Genomic DNA, 15,680 nt, shown 5'->3' with positions numbered 1-15,680 from the left:
TAGCTGGCATGAAGATAAGTCCTTAAAAACATTAATGAAACCTGCAGAGACTTGATTATCAGTGCACTTTATGTAAGGACAAACTTAAAGAACTGCAAATCCTTTTTTCTGAAATTCTAAGCAACTCCTGGAACTGGACTTTGAAATGGTTTTATTAAATAACCCTCAGATGTGATTTCCCCACACATATAATTTACTCTCCAGACTAATCACAGGCTATACCTGTAGCCTACACATTCCTCATCTTGATACTTGGAAACCTGTACGTATCCTGTATTGAATATCATTAGGCTTGTCTCCAAGAAGGCTAATTATACTTGCACACAGCATTAACTGAACTTGCTGTGGCATCCTCTGCTTCTACTAACATAAATATGCCATGTTTCCTTCCTTTATTTTAATCATATAAAGTATTAATTTTACATTTGGTGATTGCAACACCCTGCGGCCACGTCGTCCAGTCAGACAAGGCCTGGACACGACAAGTTTGGCATTCAATTCCTGAAAAGATGATTTGTTGCCTTTTTAAGGTTTCCGACAGAAGCGGTAGCCAAGGTTTAATTTTGCTGCTTGTGTAATCTCTAAACTGGGATGGTATATTGGGAGCCATGTTTCCATTCCGATGTATTCATAAGCTCTTCCTTAAACCCTTCCGCTGCTGCATTTAGAGGCACAGAGAGTAAGAGAGAATCTCAGTGCTGGACCCAAAAATAGCCCGCATTCGCATTCTTTCCTCTGTGTTTCAGGAAGCATCCGAAAAGGCTGGAACAACCCGCTCTCACATGTCTTTCCTTTCTCCATTGTCCCATCCTCTTTCCTCTTATCCTTTCTCACTCAGTTCTCATCATCAGCCATCCCTCCTTTACCCTCTCCCTACTCTATTCCCTGCCGCCTTCTCTTTCACCGCCTCTCTCCCATTTCTTTAGCCCTTCCTTGCTTCCTTTCACCCAAAGTTCACCCCTCTCTGGGGCTTCTTTTCCTCTACTCTCCTTCCTTTCTACCATCACTTAGTGAGTCTTTCAATCCCTTCATCTATAATGGACTAACCCTTAATACAGCTAAGATTGATCCTTGTTAATGTCTCCGCACACACGCCCACGGGAATAAGAAAAAAGGTGTTGCATCATATTAAATGCACATGGAGGAGCATATTGTCAGAGATGAGCCTTGTTAAATGTATAGTGGGAGTTATAGCAGCTTCAGATTCATTGTTGGCTGTTACTGTAATCTCCCAATATATATCTGCATCTCTGTCTTGCTCAAACAAAGATAAATGTGCACAGATACAACAGCAACACACTGGCACACTCAGAGCCTCAGTAAGCAGTAACAAAAATCGTTTCTGCTAAAAATAGCAGGGGAAACCTGACCTTAGCAAGGTCAATGTACTTTTACGGGAACTATGGAAAGAACTGAGCTGTGGTTGTATGTGAGTGTGTGTTGGGGGTTAGTTGAAACCCATTTTGAGAAGCTCATTGTTTGGAAAGTAGAGAACTCTTTAGGGACAAGAGGGCTATCTATAGACAAGTGTGTGTGCATAGATGTGCGTTTAGTTGCAGATACAGTATCTGAGTGTGTGTGTGTGTGTGTCACTAGTGTGTTTTATGTGTTCCAACCTAGCCCTGAATAAAGTGGATCGGTAGAGAGGAAGGGCAGCATTCACAGAATGGGCTGAATGACAAATGGGTGGTAGATAGTACAGGCCCGGTCGCATCAGCATTTAAAACGGCCAATTTTGTGCAATGAACATCTGCACAAACTGTTTGCGTCAGGTTCAATTTTGATAATTTTAACCAATAGCAAGCCATTTTGACAGTGTTGAGTAAACGGAGAACAGAAAAGTACAACATAGACCACCATTAACTTTTATTTAACCCTCCTCTTTTGGAGTATGAACTGCGCCACAAAAAAAGGAATGTTTATTTGACAGAAAATGATCATACAAATATGTTTTCTTATTAAACTGTGTGACTTTGTAAGTGACCCAGCTAACAAGCAACTGATGGGTAGCAACTTTGCTAGTTAGGAGAGCTTTTTCCCTCTTTACTAACTATTTGTTAAATGAAATGATGTACAATCCTGAAAGAAAAATGGCAGGTGAGTAAACGGGCCAGTACAGAGACAACAGAAAGCAGCTCAGAGAGCTATTGTGATTGGTGAGCTCTAGCATGACCCTGGCTGGCTAGCATGGTATCGGTTAGCTAGCCAGCTAAAGTAGTTTACCAACTAGCCATTCAAGTAGACACTACAACACAATCCCTTTTGAACCACATATTTCCCAAAGACGCAAAATGAGACTAAAGAAAGCAGTTGTTTCAAAGAAATATAAATTGAGAAGTTGTTGGAGTCAATAACAGTATCTATTAAAGACAAAAACAACATTAACCCTTGTGTTTTCTTTGGGTCAAATTCGCCCCGTTTTTCAAAATGTCTATATCAGAAATATTTTAATTACCCAAAAATAACATGGATGATTCCATACATCGCGCTTCGCAAGTACAACAAAAGATAGGATTTCTACTTTCTTTGACTTTTGGGTGTTTTTATAAATTTAAAAAAATTGCATTTGAAAAAAAAAGAATTTAAAACCAGACTGAACGTTGACATATACCCTTCTGTAATTATCCGTCATTTAATATGAGTCTAAATAATTCCTGTTTTTTTAACTCAAGAATTAGGTATAATTTCATGTGTATTGACCATGAATTCCAAAAATGTAGTAAATGTAAAATGAACGTCACAACGTCGACGTCATCCACAAGCGACAGCAGTCGGCGGGGAAGAGGCAGCCGGCAGCTGCCTTCAATCTCCTACCCAACAGTCGGCTCTATAGCCTAGTTTTTATTATACTAATAAAGTGTTTTTAAAAAAAACAAAGATACATTTTACGTGTAAGTAAGCATTAGCCTCACGCTAATTTATCAAGACTAGGCCTATGGGCTAAACTTACGCTAGCTTCATGGCTGCCTCTACACCTGGCGAGTCCCCACTCCCCCACAGGATTTCCTCGTTGTTTAATAATACAAACAAAGAAATTGCTGACATGAGGGAAGATGTTCACCGCCTACCAAGAGTCTGGGTCTGCCGAGGTTTCTTCCTAAAATGGAGTTTTTCCTTGCCACTGTCACTCTATCTGTAAAGTGTCTCGAGATAACTCTTGTTATGATTTGATACTATAAATAAAATTGAATTGAATGGAATTAAAACTGGTAATAAGTTGGTGTTAGTGGTGTTTATACATGGTAGTGAAAAGAAGCATTAAACGTCAAAAAAAAGAGACAAGTTCAGGACGACAAGTACATGGTCGAATGGAAGACAACACAAAGGGTTAAGTGTCTTAGGAAGGTGTTGAGCCACCACGACCTTCCGGAATATCTGCATTGTACCTTATTCAATCCTTATCATGTGCTTTATATGTTTTTAGTATCTTGAGAAGAAGTAACTGAAATAGTTTGCATTGCATTTTACTATCCAGACAAACTCATTAGGTAGTCAGCAGCATGTGCATGTATGACACCGCGCAGCAATGTTTTGTGGTGTGTTGCTCGCAGGCTCAGCCATGCGTGAAATCTACGAAAAGCAAGTGACTGTGTTTGCTTTGTGTGACAGTTTGTGTTGCTGCCTCTGAGCCTTTTTCCCACTGCGAGAGCTGCTCCACTGTACTTAGTGTGTCAACAATACCAGCTGAGAGGCAGCCTTCAGTCCACACACTCCAACTGCAGAGTAATCCTTAAAAGAGAGAAACTGGGAGAAAGAGAGAAGGGAGGGAGATGTACAGAGCGAGTATATGGGAAGTGGAAGGATAGAGGTGAAAAGAGCAAGAGATTGAGCGAGGTGGAGCTGAATTTGACAGTGAGCGAGAGAGAGAGAGAGAGAGAGAGAGAGAGACAGAGACAGAGAGAGAGAGAGAGATTTCAATGTTTCAAAGGATTTCCCTATCACAGTCTCTGACACATTACATACACAGCTCACTATCGGCCGACCCTGACAGCTGCACAAATTGGCTGAAAGAGGTTTCCTGGGCAAGGTCTTTGATCAGGTGTGTGTGTGTGTGTGTGCACGTGTGTGTGTGTGTGTGTGTTGTGTCAGCAAATGAGAGGAAGGGGAGTTGTACATTTGTGCATACCTGGACATCTGAGTGTGTGTGTATGTGTGAGTGAAGAAAGGCTCTTTTCTGCTCCAAATCATGGTGGAATGAAAATAATGTGCATAGATAAGGCTGACACTGAGTGTGTGAATAAATGCTGCCAGTTTGGTTATGTTTGCTTGCGCATATTGCATGTGCTGACATGTGTGCAACGTGTCTTATCTTAAAGACGTTAAAGCTTTTATTCCGGTGATATTTCTATTTCAGATTTCAGCCTGGGGTCTTTTATTTGTATCTGATACTTCCCATCAAACATTTATCCATGTTATCTTTCAGAGGTGGTCGGTAAACAAACCTATTGTTAAAAGGCTTATATCGAAATAGTTCAGGCTTTGAAGCAGCAAGGTTTTCATTATCAGGATCACCACATGCAAACACGTACATGCACCTCTCAGTACAAACCACACACTGCTGGGCCCTGAGCAGCTCCTCTGGAGGAATTTGGAGTATGATGCTTTGCTCAGTGCTTCTGTTTTCTAGCAACTAAAAAGCTGTCTTTAATAATAATACAGCTTCAGGATATCAGAGTTAACCTTTTCTTCTCACTCTTTACAGTAATGATATTAACACATTGACGTTGATGTTTTAGAAACGCAAGCAGCATGGCACTAGGCATGGTCCTCTGAGGCCCATGAATGTGCACATTATTGGCCATTAGTGGTCCCCAGAGGATGAACCCCACAGACTCTGGTGATACTTGACTTTTTCCTCCAGCGCCATAGGGAGGTGGATTATTTTTTTGTGTTGTAGTGAAATATCATGATACCTATTGAATGGATTGCTTATGCATTTTAATGACTTTGGTGATCCTCTGACTTTTCCTCTAGGACCACCAGCAGGTGGACATGTTTTGGTTTTTAATTAAATATTTCAACAACTTTTTAATGGATTGCCATTAAATTTGGCACAGACTTTCATGTTCCCCCTCAGGACTAAATTTAATACCTTTGTGGTTCCATTAACTTTTCATTTAGTATTATCATAAGGTCAAACTTTGAATGTGTCCAATACCTTGGTTTATGACCAAATACCTACAAAACAAAATGTTCTCAGTAAACACAGTATTGGGACATATTCTTGAAAAAAACACCAGACTGCAAATGTAAGGGTTTTAGGACTCACTTGCAATACAGAGTTGTATTTGTCACAGCCATTAAAATGAAGTATTATCCAGTGTAGCCTTTTTTCATCTCTGCACTTTGTCATGTTTTTGTTGAAGTGTATAGGCTCATTCTGGGCTGTTAGTGTAAGGCACTGACCTGTAAATGACACTACTCCACAGGCATCATCTCCTTTTACTGCTGCATGTCTACTGTACACGTGGTGAATCCTGTTAGCTCAGTCTGTCTGAGCTGCCAGCGTGCTTGCGTGTGTGTGTGTGTGCGTGCGTGCGTGCGTATCGAGGGAAGTACAGGTAATGGATTAATATCAGAGCTGGCTCAGGCTCTACATTGCTGTGTGGTGGCAACCTGTCATTATCACAAACACTGTCTCACACACACAAAAGCTCAGACACGCTCACTGGCAATTGCAACGCACATGCACATACATCCGCCAAATACAGTATACATCCAAATGCACACACTTCTTCTCTCACCTGTCCCTCTCCCTTGCCTCAACTCTCTCTCCCTGTCTCGCTCACTTGTCATTGTGGCACACAGTGGAACTGGCCTGTGATCATCTCAAACTGCAGCAGGATCTCAAACTCATTCCATCCAGTTCCCTACAGTGGGACCAATGCTGAGACTAGATTTCTTTATTGAGACAGTGTTTTGCTCCCAACATTAAGGAGGCAGTAAGAGTGTTTTGAACGCTGTTGTCATATGAGCCATTAGGCTTGTTTACTTCCTCCAAACTTAACCTAATAGTTTGCCTAAGGCAGCGGGCAGGCAAGGGTGAGTGTGCACTCTGATCCCATCATCCAAACACTCATTAATCCTTACACTGCCCTTCTTCCCTGCCAGAAATGGTCATCTTATTAAGTCATTTAGTCAGCACTGAGCTGTGTAATTAGACCGTGGAGGCCGATAGGAAACGTTTGAGTAAGTTAGGATTGATAAAGGGCCATGGCCTGGATTAAACACTGGATGGCCTGGTTTGTGCACCCATAACAGGATGCTTGACAGAAACTTCTTAGAGCACAGTGAATGTGCCCAATGTAGTATTCTGTGGTTTCAAGAAATTGTTGACACTACATTGAAGTAGAAAGATTACTGGTATCAAGAAAATGTCATTTGACGATTTGATGATTTCCTTTTATCGTTTTGATCCAACTCTGCTTGGATACTAAAGAACAAGTTAAATGATCACATTTTTAAGATAAAGTTTTAGACTGAAAGACCTGTCAAGACAGCTGATGCAACTTTTAAATTAAATACACTCAACAGCGACAGGAGATACGCTCAGAGCCTTCTGTCCACCGACACTTTAACCTCTTTATCTTTAACAAAGCTGCCAGTGGCTTGAGAAATTTCCTGTTCCATAACACAAAAACCCTGTAACTTACAACAGGTCACTCCAATCATGATGTTGACACTGCCTGAATAGGGATGTTTATTGCATTGTCATCAAAGCTGGAGAAATTACTAAGATGCAGCACAGCTTGTTATCGTTATTGACACAGGCACCCATAGTAAAACTTGGTACCATGATCATAATGAGCACTACTAATTACACACATCCTGCTTCCTTAATTTGATGTGCTTCCTGTTGAATCAATGTATTGGTGTGGGACTTGATGCATGAAGAGATTATTCACAAGGATGTGAGTTCAGTAGAAAGATGATGTTGTGTTTGATGGGTAGGACTGAGGTTACCGTGCACGGCAGCTGGAATCTCGCAATATCACATATCACATGAAAATCCATCTTGGCAGGCTTCAAGTAATGCGCTTGTGACTACCACAACAGTGACTTTTTTGACAACTACCAGCTTGCCAAACCAATCAGCGTCTGGTGAGGAGCTACTGGCAGCTACGGGCGTAGTTTACTGTAGGTGTGTGTGACGGCAGCAACAAAACAACAATTGCGGACGTGATAGACAGATGGTTCATCCAATCATCTGCCAGGTATTTCTGGAAAGTGCCTGCCCTTTTTCAAACAGTTTCCAATAAAGGCTTCTCAGATGGTTCTGTGTAACAAACCACGTGGCGCGTCAGGTTAGGACTGAGGGGCAGAAATTTAGCATTTTTAAATCTGTAATTATTGTGGCACAAAAAATGGCTAAAACAATACAAGGCTAGAAAAATATATTTCAAAACTAAATACATTTTTATATAAATGATATAGATATATATGTGTATATATATATATATATATATATATATATATATATATTATGTTGTGACCTCTCCCTCTTTTTCTCTTTCCATCTCTGCAGCAGTCCTATGCTCCTCCCCCTCCACCCATGGCTCCGCCCAGCCCTGGCACCACAGGAGGAGGAGGTGGTGGTGGAGGAGGAGGTCATGGAGGAGGGCTAGTGGAGCAGCTTAGTAAGACCAACCTGTACATCAGAGGCCTGCCGCCTGCCACCACCGACCAGGACCTCATCAAACTCTGCCAGCCGTGAGTCTCTTCTATTCTGTTCTGTTCTGTTCAGCTTAATCTGACCATGTCCTCGCTCTGCATAATTATGCATCCTTCAGTGCAGCTGAGCTCAGTTCATTCCTGCTCTGTTCAGTTTACTTGTGGTAATTCGTTTTGCGTGAGTCCAAAAGCAGCTTATAATGAGTATCAACAGTTTGCTCTTGACCTTTCTGCCCAAACCCCCCTGTGCTTCCTCAGAGGAAAAAACACAACCCATCCGCTCCCTTCTGCACTGGGTCATCGGCACACACACACGCTGCACAAGGACAGACACATGCATCCTTTTATCCATCAGCAGAAGATGTAATCCCGTCAGTCTTTAACAGTGTTGGGAGTAACGCGTTACAACGGTAACGCAATTACAGTAATGTATTCCTTTTTGCTTTAATTTAACGCATTACTTTTGTTTTAGTTAGTTTAGTTTTTTTAAGAATTCACCAACACTGCAAAACATTTCTTCACAGGAAAGTGAGTATTATTTCTTGTTGCTGTATTCGATGGTTGAGATGACTGCAGAGACAGATACATTTGCGAGATGGACATTATTTTCAGGAGTTATTACGCTGCAAGCTGTCCCATCACTGTTCCCGTGGTCAGAGCCAGAACCAGAGACGGTACAGACAACCTCTGTGTCCCAACAGGTGACGTTACGTCAGCGCGGACAGCAGTGTGTCCGGGCTGCTGACAGATATAAACATGTCGGGAATTAATGTTTAGGCTTGCTACACGTAAATATCATTGCATTTTATCAGCCGTGGAAAGTAACTATGCCGTACTTCAATACAACTGTAAGGTACCTTTAATTATTAAATTAGAGTATTTTCATTTTCTCCTACTTGCCTATTGTATGTTTTACTTCTCTATTTTTATAGCTTTAGTTAATTTGCATATTCGTATTAATTATACAAAATATTATAAATAATCAATGATGTATTAAAGTTGATAAAGATGAGACTTTATTGATCCAGTGGTGAAATTCACAAGCTACCTGCCAAGTCAAACTTCCGCTGTTATTTTTATGAAAGTAACTCAAAAGTAATGCAAAAGTAGTGTAAAGCATTACAATTCAGAGACAGTAATATTGTAATATAACGAATTACTCTCAAATGACAGTAACTAGTAATCTATAATGTATTATATTTTGGAAGTAACTTGCCCAACACTGGTCTTTAACATATATGCCACCGGTTTTGGAAATGTACTGTTTAAATACTATATTACATATAGGACATATCCACTCAAAAACCCATAAAAGAAGTAGTTAATAGTCAATGCTACCAAGTGATACAGCACAATTTTAAATATGAAGCTTTATTACAACCGATCTCCAAGATTTGTAGTAGGGCTGATGAAGGCTCATCACTATCCACCAGCAGCTAGGTTACGTCTGAAAAAGTTCTGATAGGTAAGGTGCTTTGGCAGCAGCAATTGTTATACACAGTTTGTATTGTAAATGCCCGACTGCTCTCTGTTTAAATGCTAAAAACATTGAGTTTGAAAGTTCACCTTGGGAGACAGAAATGGTCTCACCACAAGGTCCACTCTGCTGCTTTCAGTCATTCCCCTTGATCTCCCTCAACAGATGGAGTTTAAAAGATTTTAAATAGAATTAGAAAGATAAAAATGCTAAAAATAGCAAAGTATAGTCGTTTCTCTGATGGATTTTGTTGTTTACCGTCATTTTGGATACAAAGAGGATTTAGATAAATGTGAGCTTTTTCTGTGGTATGATTATAAAAAAATGGAACTTTGAATGAAACCTTTAACTAAACTCTGCAGATTATATTTTTCTTAATACAGTATTAACGCATCTTAGCCAACTGGATTGTTATTTTCAGTAATTTGCATTAAATGACTTTTAAATAACTTAGGAATACTTAAATACTTGATTGAAACCTTGTTATTTCACCAAAGGGTGTGAGCATGTATTCTTACGTTCACAGCAATATACAGTAGCTGAGCGTATCTGATCTTTCTGTTAATATATGGGTGAATGATGCAAATGATAAACCAGCTCTTCCAGAGAGAGTCCTGTTTGCCTCCAGCTATTATCTGATATTATCAAATGTAACTGGACAATGATATATTGAGCTAAATATTCAGCAGGTAAAGGCTTTCAATGTCTCATCAGCATTTCTAGTTGATCTGATTTTGGAATGCATAAAAAGGTGGATTAAAATGAAATGTGAAGACTATAGCACACACACACACACACACACACACACACACACACACACACACACACACGCATGCACACACACACACACACACACACACACACACACACACACACACGCATAGCGCGTTTCACTATCTTTGTGGGGACCCGTCATTGACATAATGCATTCCCTAGCCCCTTACCCTAACCTTAACCATCACAACTAAATGCCTAAACTTAACCCTTACCCTCACTCTCACCCTAACCATAACCTAATTCTAACCCTAATCCTAAAACCAAGTCTTAACCCTCAAACAGCCCTTTGAAGTTGTGGGGTCCAGCATTTTGGCCCCACAAAGCTGTCCGGACCCCACAAGTATACTGTATTCCCGGTTTTTGGACCCCACGAATATAGTTAAACAAGAACACACACACACACACACACACACACACACACACACACACACACCATACCTTGCCCTTCTGCATGTCAGCTGCAGTTCAAGCCTGTTGTATTTCAGCTTAGCCCTGGAGGCGTTCTGGAGAAACAGGGTGAAAAATGGGGGCCAATAAAAGTTTCATTAGAGGCCCAGTCAGTTTGCCAAGTGGCCAGTAACATTTAGGAAAGGTCAGTGGGGGAGGGGGGCCTGTGTGTGCTGTTGGGCAGCAATCTTTGCCTTGGCTTTCTAACTCTCTGCGGCTTTCAGAAATACACTGAATAGCAGTTTCCTGTCACTCACTGATGTGACATGCGCGCAAACAAACACACACAGAGGCATTTTATTCATGCACATAGTTACCATGAATAACAGAAGGACAGTCCCTTGACACACACACACACACACACACACACACACACTTTTAGCTCAATGTCGTCCTCATCCTTATTGTTACCAAGCGTGGCTTTTTTTGTGTGTGCTAACCTGCCTACCAGCACCATCCTCTCCTTTCACATTCTGTCATCCTCCTCATTTCCTCCCTCCATCCTTCTCTCTCTCTTTGTCCCTGTCCCTCAGTCTACCCCTCTCTCTCTGTCTCTGTGCCAGTTCTCAGAGTGTCAGTGAAAAGTGCTGTTGTCAGCTGACATTTCCAATCACTCCCCCGGTCGCCCAAACTATGGACACACTTTTAACGTCTGGGGACAGAGCAGAACGTGAGCGGAATCTAAAGCAGAGCACAAGGGCAATTTCTCTCTCTCTCATTTTAACTGACACTGTCTCTGTCTCTCTCACGCTTCCACTGACTCAACACACTATCTATCTATCTATCTATCTATCTGCTAGTCTCTACTTCTCCTGATGGAGGGGTTGTATGAGGACAGACAACTTAACGGCTCAAATCCACTCAAAGGAGAAATCACTGAAGACCTATATAAAAGACTAAATGACTTCGTAGTCTCTCGTTAATCCTCAGCAGCTGAGTTAGAAAATGCCAAATCATGTAAATTTGAAAAGCGTCCCAACGAATGTGCTTGATGTTTGGTAGCAGTTGATTGATGTGAAACCTGAAACCTAGAAATATCTGTCTGACCTAAAATGTATTGTCTAGTATTTCAGAGACGGATTCCATCTTTAATTATCTTATGTCTTATGAGCAAAACTCTGTGGACAAGAATTAATTTAAGTAATACGGCTTAAACCTTTTTCTTGAATAGTTGTTGGTAGGTGCCTACCCCGACACCTGTGTTTGACAATTTTAGTAACTTTTTTTAACCCATATTTGATCTGTTCCCTAGCAGCGAATTCAGGAGATGAAAAGTGAAACTGATGCGAAAGTGCCTTAAACCTGCATTCTATCTCATTTCCAGCAAAGGGCAACTCCAGTGGCTCCAAAAAGAAGTCAGTTTCTATAGAAGTCTATAGGAAGTTGACCCTACTTCTCACTTGATTTATTACCTCGGTAAACAGTTTTCTAACAAGTTTATGGTCTCAATCGCTAGTTTCAATTCTTCTTCAATACAGCATGATTTTCATTTAGTAAATTATTATAGAAGATAAAGCAGGGGATGGTTTGGGGGCATGGCTACACGCTGACCTGTCAATGATAACAGAGGCTTAGCAGTGCTAACCATGGCCATGTGTACATTAAAATAGCTGTGAACTTGTTTGTGAGTGCTGTCCATCTTTTTGTCTTTAACTGTGACCCTCTTGCTGTGGGTTTTCACTTCATCAAAGTTAATTGGAACATCTTGGTCGCCTAAAAATGTCTTGTTCAGTGTTCAGTAGCACCTTGCCAACCAAAGCTAGCGCTAGATTGCTAGCTAGCTGGTATTTTGAAAGAAAGTTTGCCGATTTTCTGTACTGCCGTACATGCAGATGTATGGTGCCAGTGCCTGGAGGTCCGCATTTACCTGCCAATAAATCAGCGATTTTTCTCTCTTTAGCATTTAGCTTAGCGCAGCGCGACTATAACCACAACCAACACTGGCTTGGCCGCGTCATCCTTTCCAGCTCCACCCTGTTGTCCAAATATGGTCAATTCTGGCTCCAAAATACCAAGATTAATTGGCAATTAACTGGGTGACATCACGTCCATTATTTTTTACAGTCTATGTTTGTTACACTTCTATTTCTGTCACTTTTTGTGTTTATAACTGAGTGCCAGGCACTAACAGTGTTACCTGCCAAGTGCCCTGCAGAAGAGTCTGAAAGCATGCTCTGCTTTCCCCATTTGAGCTATTATGGAATCACACTCCTCTCTGTAATGGTCAGCTTTTCACCCCGCCTCAAGTGTGGCCATTTGGAACAGCTATAAATACGTTTGCCTTCTGACGTGGTCGGATAACACATAGTACCAACTAGCTCTTTTCTAGCATAACCTGACCCTTAGGGTCAACAGTCATGATCTTTTGCCAACACTGGTGTTGTCACACGTAATTTCACTTTAACTACATTGACAAAAAGATCCTATGTTAAGGATCCTAAATGGAGAATGTATTCACCTCTCTGAAGAGTTATGGCCAGTGACGTAGTGGAGATTAAAGTCATTTAAACTCAATTGACCCTCCATGTATTTGAAATAGAGTATTACCCAGCTTTTTGGTCTGACATAAATCTTCATGGCAAAAGTTCACACTCTACCCCACCGTTAAAAAAATCAACTAAAGATTTTTTTGTTTTGTTTATACTTGTGATTGTTTACCTTATGATGACCACACATTTGTGGTCTTACAGTACTAGTTTACAGCATGCAATACCAATTCCTGAATGCACCACCTAACTGGCCTTGCAGACACTGATTAAAACATAATAAAAAACCCTTTTGGCAGATGAAGTTGTTTCAGTGACATCACAATCTTCTGAATTCACAGCACATTGCCTTTTCATCATGGAAAAACTCCAAGACTTCATTTCTGTATAGCCCCTGAACATGTTAAACTACATGTGGGGAATGAATTCAAAGACTTCTGAAGCACTGAACTCTTTCAGTCCCTCCCACTGTGTGAGTCTAACTGGCAGAGAGAGGGACAAATGAGGGAAGTGCAAGAGACAAGACAACTGCATTGGATCCCCAATTAGGGGATACCACACACAGAGACCAACCTACATGCATACACATGCGCACACACGCGCACGCACACACACACACACACACACACACACACACACACACACACACACACACACACACACGCTCAAACACATACACAGCCTGAGACACAACACGCACAACTTACAAACTCAGAGAACATGCACATATCCATAATGTATGTATACACTCACAGGCATCCTGGAGAGATGTAGAAATGATGTGTGTGTTGGTGTGTGGCAACTGTGCTTCAGTAGACATCAAACGATGAGCATCCATTGACTGACAGTGCTCCACAAGCAAATGAAAACACAGATCTGACGCTGTGGGGGCCCTCTGAGGACTGTCATTAACACACACACACACACACACACACACACACACACACACAGCCAAGGTGCACACAATTCAAGTCAAGCCTGCCAAGATTGGGTGCACTGAGTTTCACATTGACATTCCTCCTTAAACCTTGACAGTGTGGAAAATACTGTCACTTTTTTTTACTGTCTTTGTGTATCGCATATCTCGGTGGGAAAAAAAAAAAAAAAGTTCTGTTTTGGTAAAAATACTAAGGAGTTTCCATGTGTTGAAGAAGACAAGTAGCTTGTCCTAAAAGGTCTTCTATGGCTTAGTACTGTTTTGTGGGGCTTTGTAGCTTTTCTACAAAGCCAAAGAAAAGCCTGGCATGTACTTTATGATGTTGGACAAAATGTAGATACTTCAGCAGGGTAAGAAAAAGAAAAACTTAAAATTCGAAGGGTTTCACTCCTGAAAACAAACACGCCAGGGAATCAGGATTGGGAACACAAGTGGTGTCATCTGGATGGGACTGACAATAACAGACATTATTGGAATGAACTGAGCAGACTGGAAATAAACTTTCAATATACATCAAAGGAAGATACAAGTTTGGTTACAGAACTACAGATCCTGCTGTGGTTTAGATCACTTTGTCAAGCATGTTGGAAAATTGCTCCACTGTTGCTTCACACTTAACTCCCATAATGGACTCTTTAGTCATGATTTACATCCAATGGAAACAAATGACATACCCAGATCCCTTTTACAACGGATTCACTTACTGTTTCTTTGGCACAATGGAGAATAATGGAATAAGGAAGTGCTAACCCTAACCATCTGGCGCCTTGGAGTTTTTTGTTAATATGTCGTAAGTATTTGAATAGTTTTTTTATGTGTATCTCATGTGTCACAGCCGTTGGGTCAAGTGTGGGTCGATGTTCTTTCAACTAGCTCCGGCTTCTGCTGGATCAATGAAAGGGCTCCAGTTGGGACTTTAAGACAGAACAGGACATTCTGCACTTTTCCTCTCCTCTTATTCCAAGCTCTCTTCTACATCCTTACTTTATCGTCTGATTTATTATCAATACTTTCTTCCATTTCTTCACCCCAGTAGCAGATTGCTGTAGCTGTCTGGATAAAATGGAATTTCACCACTGAATCAAGTCCCGAAGGGGACACCTTTTTGGAATGGCGCAGTGTTGTTGTAATTTGAATTTTCCCCAAGGCCATTTTGTCATCTCTTTCTCCTCCTACTCTTCCTTTGTTTTTCAGTCCAGCTTAATTGTGTTTTTATCACATTATATTAGAGAATGAACAGGCGGATTTATACTTGTACGTCACACACATTGATCTGAGGATAACAGCCACGTACGCACGCACGCACACACACACACACACACACACACACACACAGCCACACATTAAATATACGCTGTTTGTTTTCCACTCCAAACATATTTGTTCAAGATTCATAATGTGTCAAGCCAAGTCCATCTCTCTTTTTCTTTCTCACTCTTTCTTTTTTACCGACACACACACGCAAACGAACAAACAACCTGGGAAAAACAACCTGCCAAAACACCAGTGGTGCATGAGATCTCACACATGCACTCTAGGTGTTTACACGCACACACACACATGCATGCATGCACGCACAAACACACACACACACACACACACACCAAGTTTGAATCACACTGAGGCCGAAGTCAACAAAGATCTGGGTATTGCCAGATGGTGTGTGTAATGTGTGTGATTACTGCTTTGGTGTTGTTGTTCTGCGATGTTGCCTCGCATGTGCGTCTGCATGTGTGTGTTTGTCTTTGCGTATGTGTGTGGGCGATTAGATCTGCCTTGTTTTTTCAGTGTTTTTTTGCATCTGCAACAGTTGGATTGCTCCCCAAATTGCAGGCCAAAGACCTTGTTTACCACCAGCCATGACTTTGTAAAAAAACACTCAGAC

General features: G+C 41.1%; 1 protein-coding gene across 4 annotated transcripts in view; it reads left to right on the top strand.

Annotated features, from left to right (window-relative positions):
• LOC144519913 (RNA-binding motif, single-stranded-interacting protein 3-like) overlaps positions 1 to 15,680 on the top strand; it is a 137,626-nt gene that overhangs the window by 27,292 nt on the left and 94,654 nt on the right. For all 4 annotated transcript variants that reach the window (XM_078253437.1, XM_078253439.1, XM_078253438.1 and 1 more), the window contains exon 2: positions 7,526 to 7,710. In XM_078253437.1, coding sequence (XP_078109563.1) covers positions 7,526 to 7,710 — 185 coding nt within the window. The remainder of the gene's footprint in view (positions 1 to 7,525; positions 7,711 to 15,680) is intronic.

This window comes from Sander vitreus, chromosome 6 (genome assembly GCF_031162955.1).
Source record: "Sander vitreus isolate 19-12246 chromosome 6, sanVit1, whole genome shotgun sequence".
NCBI lineage: Eukaryota > Metazoa > Chordata > Actinopteri > Perciformes > Percidae > Sander > Sander vitreus.
Note: the sequence above shows the minus strand (reverse complement) of the source record. Positions and strands in the feature narration are given on the sequence as shown.